The sequence below is a fragment of the Python bivittatus genome, unplaced genomic scaffold (genome assembly GCF_059951505.1).
Source record: "Python bivittatus isolate LINGU-HERP-01145 unplaced genomic scaffold, Pbiv_v1 ctg000020_np1212, whole genome shotgun sequence".
Taxonomy (NCBI): Eukaryota; Metazoa; Chordata; class Lepidosauria; order Squamata; family Pythonidae; genus Python; species Python bivittatus.
The window spans coordinates 53,221,025-53,241,300 of NW_028277030.1; the positions used below are offsets into that span (position 1 = coordinate 53,221,025).

The window sequence follows — 20,276 nt, forward strand, 5'->3', positions numbered from 1 at the left end:
ACACATACATATGCATATGTGTCTGTGTGTGTCCCTCTGTGTGTGTGTTTTCATACACATATGCATGAACAGAGTACAAAGAGATACAGAGAAACAAGCACACCTGAAGGAAAAAAGGAAGATGCTCACGAATGGCAGCCAACATCACTGCAGGTAGTTCTTTTTCTTGCTGAAGCACAGCATGGGGCAAAAGCAAGCAATCTATTATACGGAACAAGAGGGGCTGTGCTTTGGAAGTAGCCAGTATGGCTGCCCAGGACTTCACAAGGCATCCTGTTGAAATAAAAACCAAGAAAACCAAAAGTCAAAATTGCAAAAAGAGAGGGGAAGCATGAACAAATTTTCTGCTGGGTTTCATTTCTACTGGTAACTATAGCAACCAGTCACATTTCCATATATCCCACTTAATAATCCTGGGGATAGTGAAAGTCCATTTATATAGTAAACTAAAAATGAGAGTTGTGAACTTTGGACTGAAACCAGATATGCTGGGGAACAGTATACTCAAACAAATAATGCTAATATATGCTACTTTTGTATTTTATCATATTTACTATTTGGCATGATCATTTTTAATGTGAATTGTTTTGCTTTTTGTTTTTAATAAAAAGCAGTAACATAATTGGTTAATAAAAGAACAAATAAATATGAAGCAAAGCATACATGCACATAACATTCAGCGACACATTCCCTAAGTAGCAAATATCACCAGGAAAAGAAGAGTCTTGCTTCAAATACATCAACAGAACACCTCACAGAAAGATGCAGACTGCATTAGTATGAAATGCTTGTCCCAATTTTGCTTCTTAGGCCAATTTTTTTAGGTCTGCACAAGACAATGAACCAAAATTAACACAATGAATTGACTTTGCATACCACAAGAAGACCAAAATAGGATTGGCTATTTTGTGGACGACTGTGTTACAACAGACTTAATATCCTGAAATTCCTTCTAAGGGAGATCTCTTTTCTGGGTTTCTTCATGCTGCTCTTCCAAATAATTATAACTGAAGGAATGACAGGTATAAGTTAAAATATTTTTATTTAATAAATTTTATACTATTTCCTAAGTAAGGGTCTTAAAGCAGAGTAGAGATAAAAAAGAATGTATTGTCGAAGGCTTTCACGGCTGGCATACGATGGCTGGTGTGGGTCTTCCGGGCTGTATGGCCGTGGTCTTGAAGTCTTGTTTCCTAACGTTTCGCCAGCACCTGTGACCGGCATCTTCAGAGTGCAGGAGCACAGACAGGAGCAGTTCTCTCTGTGCCCAGGGTGAAGTGACCCTTCTGTGGGTATTTATAGAGATCTGGGGGGGGTTGGGTTACTGAGTGGCTGCTTGTTTTGGAGTCAGCATCTGTGTGTATTTTCCTGGGGATTAGGCAGGGTTTTTTCTTCTACTGAATTGTTAACGAGGGGCTGCTGGGGGTGATTAGCAAGTTGATTGTGTGAACTGTTCACATGTCCTGGTGGTTGAGCTGAGTTCGTTGACCTTTTGCAGGCTGTATTTTTCAGGATTGGTAGCCAGGTTTTGTTGATTTTTAGACTCTCCTCTTTTTTATTGAAACTGTGCTGGTGTTTGTGAATCTCAATGGCTTCCCGGTATAGCCTGGTATAGTGGCTGTTGGTGTTGTCCAGTATCTCTGTGTTTTCAAATAGGATTTTGTGTCCAGTGTGCTTGAGAGCATGTTCAGCTACTGCAGATTTTTCTGGTTGCTGTAGTCTGCAGTGTCTTTCGTGTTCTTTTATCCTGGTATGGATGCTGCGTTTTGTGGTCCCGATGTATACTTGTCCGCAACTACATGGTATGCGGTATACTCCTGCAGCGGTGAGGGGATCCCTTTTGTCTTTTGCTGATTTTAGCACTTCTTGTACTTTTCTGGTGGGTCTGAAGATTGTTTGGAAATTGTGTTTTTCCATCAGTTTTCCCATGCGGTCTGTGACCGCTTTGATATAGGGCAGAAATACTTTATTGGTGAGTGGCTGTTTTTCTTCTTCAGTCGCATGTTGCTTTCTTGGTTTGATGGCTCTTTTTATTTCATTTTTGGAGTAGCCATTCGCTTGTAGGACCCAATTAAGGTGGTTAAGTTCAGAGTTTAGGAATTGGGTTTCGCAGATCCGATTGGCACGATCCATGAGGGTTTTGATAATGCCTCTTTTCTGACGTGGGTGGTGGTTGGAGTTTTTGTGTAGGTACCGGTCTGTGTGGGTGGGTTTTCTGTAGACTTTGTGTCCTAATTTGAGGTCTGGTTTGCGTATGACCAACGTGTCTAGAAATGGAAGTTGGCCGTCCACTTCTTTTTCCATGGTGAATTGTATATTGGGCTGGATGCTGTTTAGGTGGTTCAGGAACTTCTGTAGGTCTTCTTCATCCTGACTCCAAATTGCGAAGGTGTCATCCACAAATCGGAACCAGACTGTTGGGGTAATGGGTGCGGTTTCTAAAGCCCGCTTTTCAAAATGTTCCATGTAGAAATTTGCTACGACTGGGCTCAGGGGGCTTCCCATGGCGACACCGTCCATCTGTTCATAGTACTCATTGTCCCATAGGAAGTAACTGGTTGTTAGGCAGTGCTGAAATAAGGCTGTGATGTCTTCTGGAAAGATCTGTTTGATGAGTGCCAGGGTGTCCCTCACTGGTACCTTAGTGAACAGGGAGACCACGTCAAAGCTGACCAGTTTGTCTGTGGGGTTGAGTTTCAGGGTGCCCAGTCGTAGCAAAAAGAAGTGGATGGCCAAATTCCATTTCTAGACACGTTGGTCATACGCAAACCAGACCTCAAATTAGAACACAAAGTCTACAGAAAACCCACCCACACAGACCGGTACCTACACAAAAACTCCAACCACCACCCACGTCAGAAAAGAGGCATTATCAAAACCCTCATGGATCGTGCCAATCGGATCTGCGAAACCCAATTCCTAAACTCTGAACTTAACCACCTTAATTGGGTCCTACAAGCGAATGGCTACTCCAAAAATGAAATAAAAAGAGCCATCAAACCAAGAAAGCAACATGCGACTGAAGAAGAAAAACAGCCACTCACCAATAAAGTATTTCTGCCCTATATCAAAGCGGTCACAGACCGCATGGGAAAACTGATGGAAAAACACAATTTCCAAACAATCTTCAGACCCACCAGAAAAGTACAAGAAGTGCTAAAATCAGCAAAAGACAAAAGGGATCCCCTCACCGCTGCAGGAGTATACCGCATACCATGTAGTTGCGGACAAGTATACATCGGGACCACAAAACGCAGCATCCATACCAGGATAAAAGAACACGAAAGACACTGCAGACTACAGCAACCAGAAAAATCTGCAGTAGCTGAACATGCTCTCAAGCACACTGGACACAAAATCCTATTTGAAAACACAGAGATACTGGACAACACCAACAGCCACTATACCAGGCTATACCGGGAAGCCATTGAGATTCACAAACACCAGCACAGTTTCAATAAAAAAGAGGAGAGTCTAAAAATCAACAAAACCTGGCTACCAATCCTGAAAAATACAGCCTGCAAAAGGTCAACGAACTCAGCTCAACCACCAGGACATGTGAACAGTTCACACAATCAACTTGCTAATCACCCCCAGCAGCCCCTCGTTAACAATTCAGTAGAAGAAAAAACCCTGCCTAATCCCCAGGAAAATACACACAGATGCTGACTCCAAAACAAGCAGCCACTCAGTAACCCAACCCCCAGATCTCTATAAATACCCACAGAAGGGTCACTTCACCCTGGGCACAGAGAGAACTGCTCCTGTCTGTGCTCATGCACTCTGAAGATGCCAGTCACAGGTGCTGGCGAAACGTTAGGAAACAAGACTTCAAGACCACGGCCATACAGCCCGGAAGACCCACACCAGCCATAAAAAAGAATGTTAGTTATTAAAAGAAAGAAACAAATAACATAAAACCAAGTAATGTAAAAGCAACAGATTAATATTTTCTCTCTCCTGCTTTTTAAATCTATATAATGTTTACACAGAGAAGGCCTGGGTGAAGAACTTTTAATAAGAGATGTAATAGTATGCAGCTCCCACAAGTTGAGGAGAGCATTCCAAAAAAAGAGGGAGGGAGGGAGGGAAGGAGGAAGACTGCAAATACCTCAAGATAATAGTCTGCAGGAAAGAGCAGAACCACCTTCAGTAATTATTGGGATTGCTAGAGCCTACAGGGGAAAAGGCATTCTTCATAGTGTCCTGGTCCCTAGCTGTTACTATCTTGAATATGGTTTGGTAGCTAACAAGCAGTCAATGCAGCTGTTACTGCACTGGCACACCATTTTGCAACAGAGCCAAGCAGAATGAGAAATCCTCCGTCCTGCTTCCCTTTATAGCAAGAGAGTATCACTTGGATTCACAACCAACTCTTTCAGTGTACCTAAGTAAACTACTGCCCTACATGGAAAGTAAAAATTGACACTATGTTGCAGCTAAGTGCTGCCTATCATGCCATAATGTGATCTTTCCAGACAAGCAAGATGTTCTTGAACAGTGATAAACTAGCTAGGAAAGAGATAAGAGACTCTATAGTTTCTCACAGATTTTTAAAAGGAAGAGACAGGAAGTTAGTATGGGCTAGGTGGGCAGAAGAGAGAAGGTGAGATGATGACTAATGAACTATGTTGGACTAGGCAGCTTTGGAGCTGCTGAAGTTTTTAACTTGTTCCTGGGGAACCCAGGTCAAGACTCCCTAAGTGAATGTGATCTGGAGAAGAAAGGAAGATGGATAGGAAAGAGCATTATGTTGCAGGATATTAACCAGAAGGGAAAGAGATAATCCAACATGGGACCATATTCCAGAGGAAAAACCCCATGTTGCCAACCTGAAGAATTGCCAGCTAAGCCTAATTAATGCCTTTCCTTAACTCTAAAAGAGAAAGAGGACATAGGAATTACTACACACTTACTGGCTAGAAGCAGAATTTTTACTTTCCAAGAAGGGGCTGCATTATAGTTTACTTAGCTACACTAAAAGACTTGATCATGAATACAAACTATACAAGCTATAAAAGGAAGGAGGAGGATTTCTCACTTTGCTTGACTATGTTGCAAAAACAGCTGCAACATACTGTAACACCCACATCCAGTAACCTAAAGGAATTACCAGTATATGTATGGCCAAACTATCTTCATTCTGGGAAAAGATATTATGGGTCGATATCTACAAAGATCAGAATACTTAAGGCAATGGCTTTCCCTATCATTTTTTTAAAAAATTATTTATTTTTTACATTTGTCACTGCCCATCTCACTGAAAGCAACTCTGGGTGAATTACAGTAAAAGAATAAATATTAATTAAAATTCAATATAACAATATCCCTACAAATAATAAATATCTTCCAAAATATTGACGGAGAACTAAAAATTACTAGAATTGGGGAGCATCTTCAAGGCACCAGTCACCCCCAGGGTTGGTTATATCTCTCCTTGCCCCACACAAGTCAACAGAGGCCGAGCCAGGTTTCAGTTCTTTCCAGAAAGCCAGGAGGGTGGGGGCCCACATCATCTCTGGGGGGAGAATATTCCATAGGGCAGGGGCAATGGCAGAGAAGGGTCTTCTCCTGGGCCCCGCCAGTCAACATTTCTCTCTGATGGGGTCTGCAACATACCCTCTTTGCCTGACCAGGTGGGACGGGTCGATGTGATGGGGGTGCGACAGTCCCTCAGGTAACCTGGACACATGCCATGTAGGGCTTTAAAGGTGATAACCAACAACTTGAATTGGACTCAGAAGCAAACTGGCACCCAATGCAGCTCCTGCAGCAAAGGTGTTACATGTGCCACCCTTGGGGCACTCAAGATTGCTTGTGCGGTCGCATTTTGAACCAGCTGTAGCTTCCAAATACTCTTCAAGGGTAGCCCCATTTCAGCACATTGCAATAGTGTAAACAAGAAATGACCAGGGTGTGAGTGACTGACTGGAGGGCCTTCTGATCCAGGAAGGGTGTAACAGGTGCACAACACAAAGTTGAGCAAAGGCCCTCCTGGCTATGATTACTACCTGTTCTTCGGGCATGAGCTGTGAGTCCAGAAGGACCCCCAGATTATGCACCGGTCTTATCTAGGGTAGTCCAACCCTATTCAGAACCAAAGATGGTACACCCCCGGATATAGAGGGACCTCCAATCCACAGCCACTCCATCTTACCAGGGTTCAGCTAAAGCCTGTTGCACCCCATCCAGACTCACACAGCCTCCAGGCACCAGGAAAGGGTGGTCACAGCATCACTCAAGTCACCTGGGATGGAGATGTATAATTGGGTATCATCTGCATATTGATGATACCTCATCCCATGGTGATGGATGATCTCATCTAGTGGTTTCATGTAGATGTTAAAAAGGAGTGGAGAGAGTACTGAACCCAGTGGCACCCTATAATGGAGGGACCGAGGGCTGGACCTCTTGCTCCCAATCAACACCGATTGGGACCACCTTGGAGGAAGGAGGTGAACCAGTGTAAATTGTGCCATCCACTCCCAACTCCCCAAGTCGACCCAAAAGGATAACATGGTTGATGGTATCTAAAGCTGCTGAGAGATCAAGAAGAACAAGGATGGATGCATTACCCCCATCCTGCTCCTACCAGAGATCATCCATGAGTGCCACCGATGCTGTTTCTGTCTCATATCCAAGCCTGAAACTTAACTGAAAAGGATCCAGATAATCTGCTTCATCCAGGGTCCTCTGCAGCTGCAACACCACCACCTTCTCAACCACCTTCCCTAAAAAGGAAGAGAAGGGATCCAGAGATGGTTTCTTGAGGAGGGGATGCACCAGGGCCTCTTTAAAGACATCTGGAAACACACCCTCCCTCAAGGATGAATTCACCATCACCTGGACCCACCCACACGTCACCTCCTGAGCAGCCTTAACCAGCCAGGAGGGGCATGGATCTAGTAGACAAGTGGTGGCATTGACAGTCCAGAGGACCCTGTTCACTTCCTCAGGTTCAACAGGATCAAACTGTTCCCAAATAACAGGGTAAGTCTGTCCCCTGGGTATCCAACTGGGAATGAATCCAAGCGATTTTATTCCCCAGATGCCCAGAAAACTCTTCTGGATGGCCCTGTAGGTGGGCAACTGGGCCCTCCTTTCCCAAAAGGGATCGGGTGATCTTTAACAGGGCCAATGGGGGGCATGCTGCGGATGCAATAAAAGCTAAGAAATATTGGTGTTTCGCTGCTGTTATCGCCACAAGGTAGGTCTTAATAGCAGCTCTAGCCTGTGTTTGATTGGGTTTGATCCTTGTTTTCTTCCAGTGGCATTCTAGATATCTCTTAATCCTTTTCAAGACCCTCAACTCCTCCATAAACCACGGGAAGTATTGGGCTCGATGGGTCAGGAGATGTGGCATGGGAGCGATCTTGTCCAAGGCCTCAGACCTTTTCCTATACTTTAAGGAAGTAAAATTTGGGCTTTGAAGAAGCAGGATAGAAAGGGCATTGACATTTTTGAACTTTAGTGATGGAGAAGACCATGGATAGTAAAAAAAAAAAAAGGATCATAGAAGAAATCCAGAAATCAATCAAGGCACAAGTGACCAGGCTGAAATTATCGTATTTTGGACAGTATGTGAAGACTCAGTTCTCTTCAGAAGACAATAATACTAGGAAAAGTGGAACGAAAGAGAAGAAGAGGACAGCCAGCAGCAAGATGGATGGACTCAATCACAACAGGGATGAATGCAACACTGGGAGACCTGAAGGGTCAGGCTGGGGCAGATCTTCCCAGAGAAAGTCTATTTATGCTGTTGCTAAGATTCCACAGCAACTTAAGAAAATAAGCAGTGCTCTGCTGGATTGGACCCCTGGCCCATCTAGTCCAGCAGTCTATTCTCATAGTGGCCAACCAACTGCACAAGGAAGTCCACTCCCCTGAAGATGGCCTTCAGTGGCAGTCATACTGCTATCAAGGCTAATAGCCATTGATCCCCGTGACTTCCATGAACCCCTTTTTGAAGCCAGCCAAGCTAGTAGCCAGCTCCACATGTGGTAGCAAATTCCAAAGTCTGATTATGCATTGTGTAAAAAAGAAAAATCCTTTTGTCTGTTCTAATTCTTCTAAGATTCAATTGCATTGATGACCTTTGGTTCTAGTATTTTGGGAAGGGGAAAATAGCTTCTCCTTAGCCACTTTATCCATACCAACGTAATGGCTCATAATCAGCTGAATGTTAGCTGGATAAAATGCTGGATGCAGAGAGAGCTTTTTCAGTAGTTAATCTACTACTGCCCCCCTAAAGACTGCAGGCACAGCTGAATCACAAAGAGATCCATTCACCACTCCTTGGACCAATCCAACTAGACTCCCTTGAATGCATGCACGTACATGCACATACATACACACACAGCTAGAATTAAAAAAACAAAAGGTATAGGGGATCAGAAGACATGAGGCAGATTTGGCAGTTACAAGCATAATGTCTGTGTTTCAAACCTCAAAAAATTGAAAGTGATCCCATGCAACCGGACCAGACAATGGACACTTATTTTATTTATTTTTTATTTTATTTAATAGACTTGTCCCCGCCCATCTCCCCACAACGGGGAGCAGATATTGTATCAAAAGAGGCACTGAAGTTAACATGAAAACAGGCAATTTTATTCTCAAATTGCCTCAGTATGTTGCAGCAGGAGTTTCTGAGAATTTCAACAAATGCCCATCCCAACAACCTCCTAATGAATGTAGCCCCATTTGCACTATGTCTCCTGGCTGGTTTTATTGACAGAAGCTTGCAAGGGAACCAAAGGGCAACCTGGCTTCTGCATTGCTGGAAAAGTTGCCTGGAAGCATTCTTACTAATGAATTTGCTTTATATAGTTAACAAGGGGAGCACTAAGCATGATAATTACCTATTATCTTGTAGGTGAGATGTAGTCCTTCTGCAGGCCCTTTCTTTATTAAGTAGGGTTTTACATATTTTAATATATCACCAAGATATACGAGCGCTTTTGTCACCATGACTGATTTTTCAGGCAGATGCTGAAGACCACTGTAATTTTTTCCAATAGCCTAAGAAAGTATAGGGAAAAAAAAGGAGAGTAATTCTTGACTAATATTGGGATACATCTACCCTACTGAGATAGGATAGGTTGTTTCCTAATCCTATTCCTCCAAAATTGCTATTTAAACACCATACCTCAATGAACTGGAAAATAGCATCCTTAGGATCTTGTTTGTAGACTGACTCATCAATGCGAGCCTTTGAGAAGAGAGTTACTACTTCTGGTAGTTTGAATATCAATCTTGTGAGTTCAGTCAGTTGCTCCATATAAGCCTTATCTATTTATCAACAGAACATGGAAGAAATTGAAGTGACTTAGCATTGAGTTTTTTTCCATCAAGCACCCATCCCTAGATAGTCCCTCAGGTATGGTGAACTACAACTTCCACCAAGGGAAGATATGAACTGTACTCTAACACCAGCATTTGTCTGTTGGATTTATATCCTGTGTTTCCTCAAGGAGCTCAAGGCAGCATACATAGCACTTCCTTCTCCATTTTTCTGCACAACAAAAACCCTATAAGAGTTGAAACCCTATAAGTTGAGTTGAGAGCATATATGGCCAAGTCACTTAATGAGCTTCAATGACTGAGGGTAAATTTGAATCTGAATCACACTGATCCTAGACCAATACCTTAACCACTATACCACACTTCAGATTTGGAAAACTGTAACAAAGCATACGGTTTTCAAAAGCATAGACATTTCTTAGAAATTATAAGATGCCATGGCTGTTAGTATTTTCCCTCTAATCCTTTGCTTTCTGAAGGTTATCAACTTCTCTCTTTGTTATTCCCAATTGCAAACATCTGTATACTTCAGTAAACATTACAGCAGGCAAACTCAAGCCCAGACTATGTTTCTGCAACTTTTTATCTGCTATTCAAGTCAACCAAGTTTAATAAGGTTAACTCCAATCCAGATGAAATCATCAAAGGTCAAAATATAAATACATAAAAGGGCCACTAATTTAACTGTTGCCTTCTACCCCAGAAGGATGTTTTCAGGGGTATCTTGCCCTTTTCTTGCAAATATAATGAAAAGAATCACTAGCATTAATATCTAGAAATATACACTTTCAATTGCTATAACAGCAAAATATCCTCTCACATGGGTTAAAAATGTTTTGAAATAATTTATCAAATTTAGGCTATGATTTCCAATTGATTACTCTACATTATTCATAAAGTTTGGGATGTTTTGTTTTTGTTTTTAAATGAACAATCTTAAATTAAATTAAAAACTAAGCAACTGATCAATTACCCCAGTAGTTAAACATAAACTGGAAGAATAACTAGGCAAAAAAAGGTTGGGGTGGGTAACTAACATTCTGCACATAATTGAAAAGGCTGAGTTCCTCATTGCTGCTGATCATATATAAACCAATGTACATACGGGTTGTTTGGTCAGCATCTGTTCTGATCAAAGTCTCAGGAGGCTGACTGATAAACATTTGTAAAATGCATCGAAACCAAGACTGAACAAACAAGGATTGGTAAGATGAATGACCTATGCCAGTAAGAGCTTCAGTCAGTGCGCTGCAGAGAAAAGAAAGCCAATAAAGAAAAACAAATTAGGTAGATAGAAAAGCCATTCTTTCTCCTTGATTTATATCATTTCCTTTTTTTATCTGTATATAATTCCTGCAACTCCTGCCTCTAAGAAATGTCCTGTACATGCTATGGCACAGAATACCACGCCTTTTCCCTAAACTGGGCAGAACTGACCCCTAAGCTGGTTTGCCCAATGCAACTGTAGCAAGATCTAGGATGTCAGTTATTCCCAGTTCTCCAATAGTGCTTTTATGTACAGTCAGCAGAACAGCTGGAAAATTCCATGCAACTTGTATATATGCAAGGGAGTTAGGGAAATCAATGAAAATTCAATGCAACATAAATGTTTTCAGAAAAATTAATATTATAATTTATTGGAGTTGTTCCTCCTGAGCTATTAAGAGAGGAGAAAAATGATAACCTCTGTTTGGAAATGCAATTTAGTGTCCTTAATCTCTAACATACATCCATTCCCTCTCTTCAGTGCATTTCTCTATCCTCTGACCCACCTCTTTTTCTGAAATTCCTTTCCCCAATACACATTTGTTTCCTAGCAGACTATCTAAGAAGAATTAAGGCAGACTTGCCAAAGGCTTGACAAAATGGCTTTTGAAATTGGATTATTTAGTGTATTGGAAGGATAATATAGGCAATATTATTTATATAACTGAAAAGATCTAAAACTCAGTAAATTGGAGTAATTGGAGAGATTCTGTATTCTCTGGGTGTGATTCCAGGTGCTGTTTTTCACCTTTAAACCCTATATTACTTAGGGTCTGGTTATCTTTGGGACCACCTACTCAAGGAGAGAGGGTTTTCTTTGAGTCTTTAAGATAATATAATAATCAGGGAGCTCAGAATCAGGTCTTCTCCTTTGCCACTAGAATGACCTCAACCTTTACTGAATTCAGAAAAACCATTGAGACCTGGTGGTTTCAGGAAGCCTCCAGGGAGTGAAATATGGAGGTGTTTATTTTATTTTGGAGGATGTTTTCACAGTGCATCAGTATACTCTTTGCTAATGTTATTTCTTATATTGTTTCGTTCTTTGTTACGGAGGTAGAGTGTTTGCTGCTTAGCGGTGGTTACAACTGAAGCAGCCTACAAGCCTAGGTGAGAATCCTGACTGTAAAGATATGAACAGTTATGGGAGAAAAAGCTTGATTACATATACCATTCTATCCCAGTGAAGATTGTCCACTGGGACAAGGTTCTGGACCAGGAGACTTTCTCAGTTCTATCTGCAGATGTCTAGGATTAAACATCAAGATTTTGTACCCAAAGCTTGCACTTTGCCAGTGAGCTACAATTTTCCTATTAAATTGTAAAGTATGATTGCTGTCACTGTCACTGAGGAGAAAGGCAAAAACCATTGACATTACAACTTGAGCATGTTTACATGGGCATTCTCGTGCCCTCTCCCACATTGTTGTTTACACACATTAAAAATAGGAAGATTGCATAGATCATACAGCTTAAGCACCAATGTCCAAGCAACATATTTTAACATGTGTCTGGCTAATGTACATCTGGCTTATTCCTAATTTATACAATTTAAAAATGTATTATGAAATCCCTCAGAGATGCATTGTGATTCTACAGTTCTGCAAGATTCTACAGCTGTGATTCTACAGTTGTGCAGAATTTGTGGCATCAGACAAACTGCCTCTAATTAAACAACCATGCCAGAAGACTTACTTCTTATGTATTTTTCACAAATAGTTTGCTCAATGTCAAAAGCAGTGAGGTTCCATTTGACATTAAACTATTTTAAAGAAATGGATAAATGGGAAACAGCTATTGTGTAAATACAATGCAGGGACTTAAAATGTTCCTGTGATTGAAAAAACACCTTCAAAGAACAGAGAATCTTGATATACTACACGAAAGGAGCTTTGGAGATGGTCTCTGAAGAATAACCTGTCCATATTAAAGAGCAAACTAAGGGAAGTTAGTCATATGCCCTTGGTGTTCAAAAAAATTAATACCTATGCCCTATTCCTAGATTAGTCTAAGACACTTTAAAGAATTAAAAAAAACAATGTTGCCTCATCCAAAATTTGCAGGGTTTTAATAATTTTTTTTAATGAAAATAGATTTCCAATCTCGCTTTCACAGCAATGTGTAATAAAAATCTAAATGTTACTGCAATGGAAGAACTAAACCAGAGTCATGCAAATATTTACTTTCATTTAGCCAAGAAGTTGTCTGACTCACCTATTTTGTATCAGATGAGTTAGATACCTTGAGACCAGCTGAGGGGAAACTATATCATCCCATCCAAACAACTGCATCATAGATATAATTGGCTGAGGCTGAAGATCTGATGTGCATGCACCGGGCAAATCCAAAGCCAACAAAGTCAAACCTGATTTTAAAAACAAAGTGGGTATGAGTTAGGAAAACAGAGAAGTAGAGCAAGCCTACCTAACGGTGAATTTTTTTAATGGTAAGATTCCTTCCCTCTCCCCAGTAAAAATAAGGAATTTGAAATCCTGAGCAGAGCTTCGAGACGCATGCTTCAGCTTTTCCTGCTAGCTGTTTGTCTCTTAGAATCTGTCTCCACCAGCTGTTTCCTACTTCCAGGGAATTCTATAGTTAAAAAGGAAAGAAACTGGAAACAGGAATCATAAAATGACATGGATCATGCTATTTGTTGTGAAACCAGGCTTCATCAGTCAGCCTCTCCCCTCTTGCATAGGTCAATCCTCTCTATTTATGAACAGAGTTTATTTTTATCTTTGTGGGTATTTGGGGAGACAGGAAGATTATATTGGCAGTTATTCCTCAGCCAAAATGAGTTAAAAACTTAACTGTGCTATATTATTTATTTATTCACTGAATATGCATTGATTTATAAGCAGCTTATACTTCACTGTTCTTTAGCATTTTAATGCAAACATTGCTGTACTGTCAATGTTATTGATAATCAATTATATAGTTTCTATTTTTTTTTACTTTTTTTTAACAAATATGCAAGGAAAACTAGAATTGACATTTTAAAGAGGGTACCAGGGCCACTGCTTTGGTGTTGCATCTGTATGCTATTATACATCTAGAAAGTGGGAAGATATTTCCTTGCTCCTGCATTTTATTCCCTCACTATTATATATTAACTATTGCAAAGCTGCTGAAGTTCAAGGTTTTTCTTCATTTCCATTATCGACTAGAATTTTCAGAGCGCATATGTTCAGTTCTTAATTCATATTGAGGAAAATACATTTAAATTCAAATCTGTCTTTTCCAAATAATATTGAAATGGATTCAGTGAGCTATTATAACTAAATGCAAGCCTTCTTGTATTGAGTTAAAATATACAGAGTTAGTATACAGGAATTTCATGGAAGAAACAGTACTGTATTAAAATACAAAGGGACCGGATCAGATGGGCACAGCTCCAGTGAAGTCAAGGATCACCACTTTTATAGTTTAGTTGCAAGATGTCGTTCCATCTGCTAGAATTTTGAGTGGCATTCTTACATTATAAGACTCCAGAATACAGGGTGCTATTTTTTTTTAAAGTCACACAATGTATTTGAAATCTTACTTGATATATTTACAGAACAGTGAAGATTATTATAATCCTAGAGAAACTCCAGGGGAAGTAAATTTGTAGCAGCAGAAGCACTCTGAACAAACTCATTTAAGCACAGAAAATATGCATTGTACTGAATATGATGAAGCATCAACCATTAACATTATTTAAGATTACAGTACACATTTCAAATATAATGAATATCTAACAAAAAGTGCCACTCATTTTATGGATCTAGAGGTACCATATAAATAAAGTGAGCACTCTACTAAGATGAATGTATGAACCTCTCTTCCCCTCTAGGTATATGCGTGCATCAAAAGGTTGAATGTGCCTATAAGAATCCTACCGTTTGCAGGTAAAGTCTACTATATTTAATAGCAGCTTCTTCAAAAACAGGAAGAATGTATCATGGCCACAGGGAAGATGAGAACAAGTTGGAGTACAAACCTGCAGCTGTATCTGCAAGCTGAGGAGGGGGAGTCTTCATCATCCTCTGGCCCTTCAAATATGGAAAGAAATTTCTCCAGAGAGCTTTGGCAGCAGCAAGGTGGTGCTCTTTCGCCACTGATGAAGGCTGTGCATTGGGGCCTGGATTCCCTAACAGAAGTTCCTGGTTTAACTGTTTGTGTGCTGTTCTAGGAAGAAATAAAATATGACAATAAAGTCTATTGTCCTGGGAGGAAGGGTAATTGAATTTTTTAGATGCATTGGGATGGATACTGTGCAACACACAAACTAAGAATTTAGAAATCACCTTTTGTAATTCAAAATTTGATGGAAGGACATTTAAGCATACAAGCTATTTGATGGATAAATGATGGCCTATTAAGCACCATAAAGTTAATGTTAATTATTAATGTCATCCATTAATTATGCACCTCTTAATCTGTTAGGCCCAAATGGGAAACAGGCAGTTCTAAAATGAATGTGCGTATTTATCAAATGACAAGTAAGTATGCTTACACTCCAGTGCCAAATGTTTCATGATTTGTTAATTTTCTATGCACAATGTACAGAAACTGGGTCAGACACAGAAATCTATGAATATTTTTTTTCCTCAAAAGCATTTATCATTGAAGTTTTCTTTTTGCAGCTTCAGTAGAGACAAATGAAAAAACAAACAAAGATTAACCCTTTTCAAGTGTGTGGCAATTGATTTGGCAGCAATGCTCATAGTAAACGAAGGACTAAAGTTACTACTATACCTAATGTCAGTCTTTTACAGAGACAATGTGGCATGAATTCAATAACACATTCAATTTTCTTTGATTCTGCTAATACAATTCCTACTACTTAATCTAATTTGGAAGTTGTGACTTTTTAAAGGTTCAATAGAGATGTTTCTGCAGGGAATCAGTTGGAGGAGGAGCAGAAAGCATTAATAAATTTGTGTGGCAGACTAGAAATTGAGGCATTGGTGCTCTTGGACGATCAACTAAATAACATGCTTATTAAAAACAATCTGTAGAATGCACTATCATTCCTGCTCCTATTAATCTCATGGTCAGCTAAATTGAGATTGTAGATTAAGGTACTAGCAGCATTATTACATTTGCTTTATTAAATTCTATAAACAGCAGTGTAAAATCAGAGACAAGGTATAAGTCAGTGGCAAACGACAAGGACAGGCAAATGTCTCCAAACTTGCTAGTAGCTGACAACCAGATTGAAAGCAGAAAAGGACTTGCATATTTGTGAACTTCATCCCAGCTACTCAAGAACTTATTTTCTTTCCACTATTATTATGCTAAATTTGCTCAGAGTTATCTAGCAACATTTAGGTCTACACAATCCATAATAATCTGAAAGTACTGAGGCAAAGAGTCTGTGGAAACTCCATTCTATCTTTATTCTCCTCTCTCACCTTGGATTGTTCAGTGTATATGTTTCTTGCCCTGCCCATCTGTAGCAACTGCATTAATCTGCCTGAAACAGAAGACTTAGTAATAAAATTATAAATTGCAGCTGCAAGGAAGAAAAACGTGATGAAAATCACAAGGAAAAACACAGAAACAGATGTTGTATTGCATGTCTGCATCAGTCGAGGAAACAAGACTTATAGTTGGAGTTTTACATTATGGACTCCTCCTTGATAAAGAAACCATCTGAAACATATAAGAGAATAAATATAGACAACCAATATAACATCTGTTTTCTGGGTTGTTTTTCTCTCTCTCTTGTGCCTATATAGCTGTTTAGGATCTTTCCTTTCTTTCCTAATTGAAAATCACCCCTACAGCTAAAGATGGATGGAAAATTCAGTTTAAGAGAATTTGTAGGAAAAAAGTAATCTATTTAGACCCTAGCAAATATATAAGAAAACTCAGAATGAACCTATATGTTGAATTTTATGCTATACTTTTCAGAATGTTGTAATATGGATTGCAAAATAGGCAGAAATTACATATATTAGAAATATTTTTAAAAATGCATTTCCCTATGGGAAAATTTGCAAAGAATTAAACACTAGGAAGCTGCATGTGTATAAATATTTGCACAAGCATTTTTTGCAATAACAGCATTACACAGAATGCTTTTTTGAATTATTGGCCAATCTTCAGGAGTGGTTTTTCAAGGGGTATGAGAAGCTGCAAAAACATCTTCAGTGGCAGAGCCAAGCCATACTGCACAATCAGATCTAGGTAGTACCTGAATGGAAGGAATCCCCAAGACTATAGGCTTGAATGGGAAGTCAAAAGAGGGCATGAACAAATCATCTCCATAGTGTTGCTAAATAACTGCATCTGTGGTATCATCAGGAATCAAATTCAACGCAAATAAGATTTTACCTTTTCTCTGATGAGAAGTCTCAAGGGGGGTGCTCCTTAAAACACCCAAATATACACACACATTAGTGCACGCATCAAGCATGCATGCAACCCTTTGGATATTATTCACAAACAGATAAATGGTTATTTTTGTCATTCATCTGTTTTTCATAATGAAAAAGATGAAACTTTATTATTATTGCTGCTATTTACATTTGTATACTGCTCTTCAGCTAACAGAGATCAGAAAATTAAAGAGGCATTATCGTGATACCACATGTCATGCCAACCAACTGCATTACCTCTTACAAACTCTTGGCATATAAAAACTTAAAATACCACGTAAGAAATCTTATCAGCTCATCACAACACATTCACCATATAGCTGGAGGACCCATACTCAGTAGAGATAAATGAAAGGCACATTACAGGTTTAAACAACATATAATTCACTCTGGAAATACATTTTAAATGGGATAATATTTGTAGAATCTGAAATGTTACACTAACATAAATTTTTAAAAATTATATAAAAATAATATATTTCCACACTATCATTACTTTTGAAACCCTCCACATTTTCTGGATTCCCCCTCCAAGGTATCCCAATAACCCAAATTATCTACAGAACATAAGCTCAATGGTAAGAAAGGTAACTGTACCCTCAGAGCTTTCTGGTTTTTTAAATCACATAAACAGGAGAAATTCTTTGCCACCAATACGACTGGAATTTATTAATTTCCTTTTTGTTGCATTCTAGATATTTGAAGCTAATGTAGCTTCTCTTATAAAATAAACAGATTTTATACATTCCAGTAGAAGAGAATATACGTAGCTCAGGCCTGAATTGTTGAGTCACACTCACTAGCACTGATGTTACCTAGTTGGGTAATGAAATGTCTGCAAGCAAACAACCAAGCTCAGAGAACACCAAGGACTCCACAGATTTTATACATGAAATCTCCTTTGACTTACAATATAGCTGAAGGTTCAAATCTCACAGTAATACTTTGAAAAATAGATATAATCTTTGGAAATCAGGTATCATCAACTGAAATCATAAAAACAAAAGTCTTAAGTTCGAAACAGCTTTCCAGAATTTAGATCCTCAATTTATGAACTTACGTAGAATAAAGAATAAGTGTTCTGCATCACAACAAACTAGATGACGTAGGGTGTGCTTGCTTACAAATGCCAAAGTGTTGGTTTTAATATATAAGAAATAATTTGCATGATATTTATACAAATTTTTCATCAAATCACAGTATCTGTAGACACAGCAGTGACCTAGGATTGGATTATGGTTTTGTTAGGAAGTATACTTTAAATACAGCAAGGGCTCATGTATCTATGACTTAGACCCTTTTGTAATACTGTGGTGGCTGTGGAAAGTGTTGAGTATTTTAAAATTGGGTTTATTTTTAAATTCTACTAGATCCAGTTTTGATCTATGGACTAGCTGTAACTATGTTCATAGAAAGGAGAAGTCTATTTGTCTGGAGATGGAAGTATGGGGGGAAAAAGGGCCCCTATTGTCTCTGGGTTGGCCTCCATGTTCTCTGCATGCTTGAGTATGTATTATGCATGTCTGGGATGAAGACTAGGCTTTTTGTATAGGTGGTCAACTATCCCTCATGTCTTCCATTCTTTTCCTTTCCGCACTCACCTATCATTATGCATATCTTCTTCCTATGCCCCTAATATTGCAATTACTGTATTTTTCTTACTTTTCTGCCTCACCTTGGAACAGTGTTGTCTCATGTAGGAAACCAACAATCTAATGTTCGTTCATCTCTTTAACTAAGCAATGTTTTAGGAGACATCTACCATTCCCCACACAAACTGTTCTCAATCATCAGCAATAAAGGAAGAGCTAATTTTCTATCATTCAGGGACAACTTCTCTGAGGCTCCCTTAAAACATCTCCCCTCCTCAAACTAATGGTTTATGAGATCATCTGAATTCTGCTTGGTTACATTAACAGGAAAATGTTTTGTAAGTTCTACTGCTGAACATAAGTTTAACAAGCTTCAACACCAGCTAAGCAGTAAAATTATGAGTGTAATTCATTTAGTAACTTCTGTTTGGGGGGAAGCAATTTGTAGGTGAAATGTCTCACAGTGACAAAAACATTTTGATTTGCACTATTCATATCACTGAACAAAGAAATTCAGCAATCTCCACCAATAGACTTTTATTACCAAATGCTCTAAAAGCATTTATTATTTTACAAATAAAGAATACTTCTTTAGAAGACTAAAGCAGAGGACATTAGGCAAATATTACATTTTCATTGTGAAAAAAGATTATCCATTATGTTTTAATTATAATCCTGCTTTGTGTCTAGGGAGGAAGATCATTAACAGACTCCATATTATTCTGCTTTCTCATACTTGTAAAACTTACACATGGGATGTTTATACATAGGGGTACAATAAATAACCTCCTTTGCCAATGGTTAATCTGAAATATTTATTCTGCTGCATTAAAAATTACATTTAGTGATGATTTTTGGAGCATATCTAGAAAAAAATCAAAGATTTGGCAGTGGGCTGCATGTGCACCTGGGATCTCAAGTTATGGACCTTTTATCCTAAACTATGTAATTTCAACCTGTAAGTAACAAAGTAGCATTGCATATTTTGATTAATGTACTTTTAATGCAAATAAATCACTAAGACCTTGCATTAAAAAGTGCACGTCAAACTCAGCTGCTTTCTTTAAAGTTTGTTTTCTACATATGCAAGAGTTTTTCACGGAGTTTACTGAGAGAAGCATTCAAATATTTGATACATCTACTCATAGATTAAAGCAGTAAAATCCAAGAAAAGCTTTAACACTTGATTGTACTGATCAAGACTAGTCTAAATGTTGCTGTTGAAGGTGAAGGAGAAGACCTTCTCCAGATTTCCTATCTATCTATCTATCTATCTATCTATCTATCTATCTATCTATCTATCTATCTATCTATCTATCTATCTATCTATCGCACAACTGGGTTGTTTCAACATTAGTGACATGAAAGCACTCCCACCATGCTGGAAAGAAATGGGCTACCTGAAGGAATGCAGGATGGGTTCCACCTGCTATACAGATCTGACCTTAGTAATGCTGAGGCAAAAATGGTTGGTTCTCTTTGTCTAACAAGACCAGCTCAACTTCTGGTTTTATGAATGGGCTTTGTGCTGCAAAGTTGAGACTCGTCTTAGGAGCCTTTCATCTTAGAGAACCAGTCTCTGACCATGAGGGAAATAACAACAGTTACATTACTCTACAAAAATCACAGAGGGAGCTTATAGCAACTGCATGTCAGACAGAAAATATGAGAGAACCACAATTTCTATACAATACTGCATTATATTGTCATTTAATTTTCAAGTTTAAGCAACATAAAAAACCCAGAT

General features: G+C 39.0%; 1 protein-coding gene across 1 annotated transcript in view; it reads right to left on the reverse strand.

Moving 5' to 3' along the window:
- Nucleotides 1-20,276, reverse strand: part of MMS22L (MMS22 like, DNA repair protein) — a 97,616-nt gene that overhangs the window by 23,655 nt on the left and 53,685 nt on the right. The window contains exons 15-20 of the mRNA XM_088138656.1: nt 14,552-14,739; nt 12,784-12,934; nt 10,409-10,551; nt 9,149-9,291; nt 8,862-9,021; nt 104-273 (exon numbers count right to left, since the gene is read on the reverse strand). Coding sequence (XP_087994782.1) covers nt 104-273; nt 8,862-9,021; nt 9,149-9,291; nt 10,409-10,551; nt 12,784-12,934; nt 14,552-14,739 — 955 coding nt within the window. The remainder of the gene's footprint in view (nt 1-103; nt 274-8,861; nt 9,022-9,148; nt 9,292-10,408; nt 10,552-12,783; nt 12,935-14,551; nt 14,740-20,276) is intronic.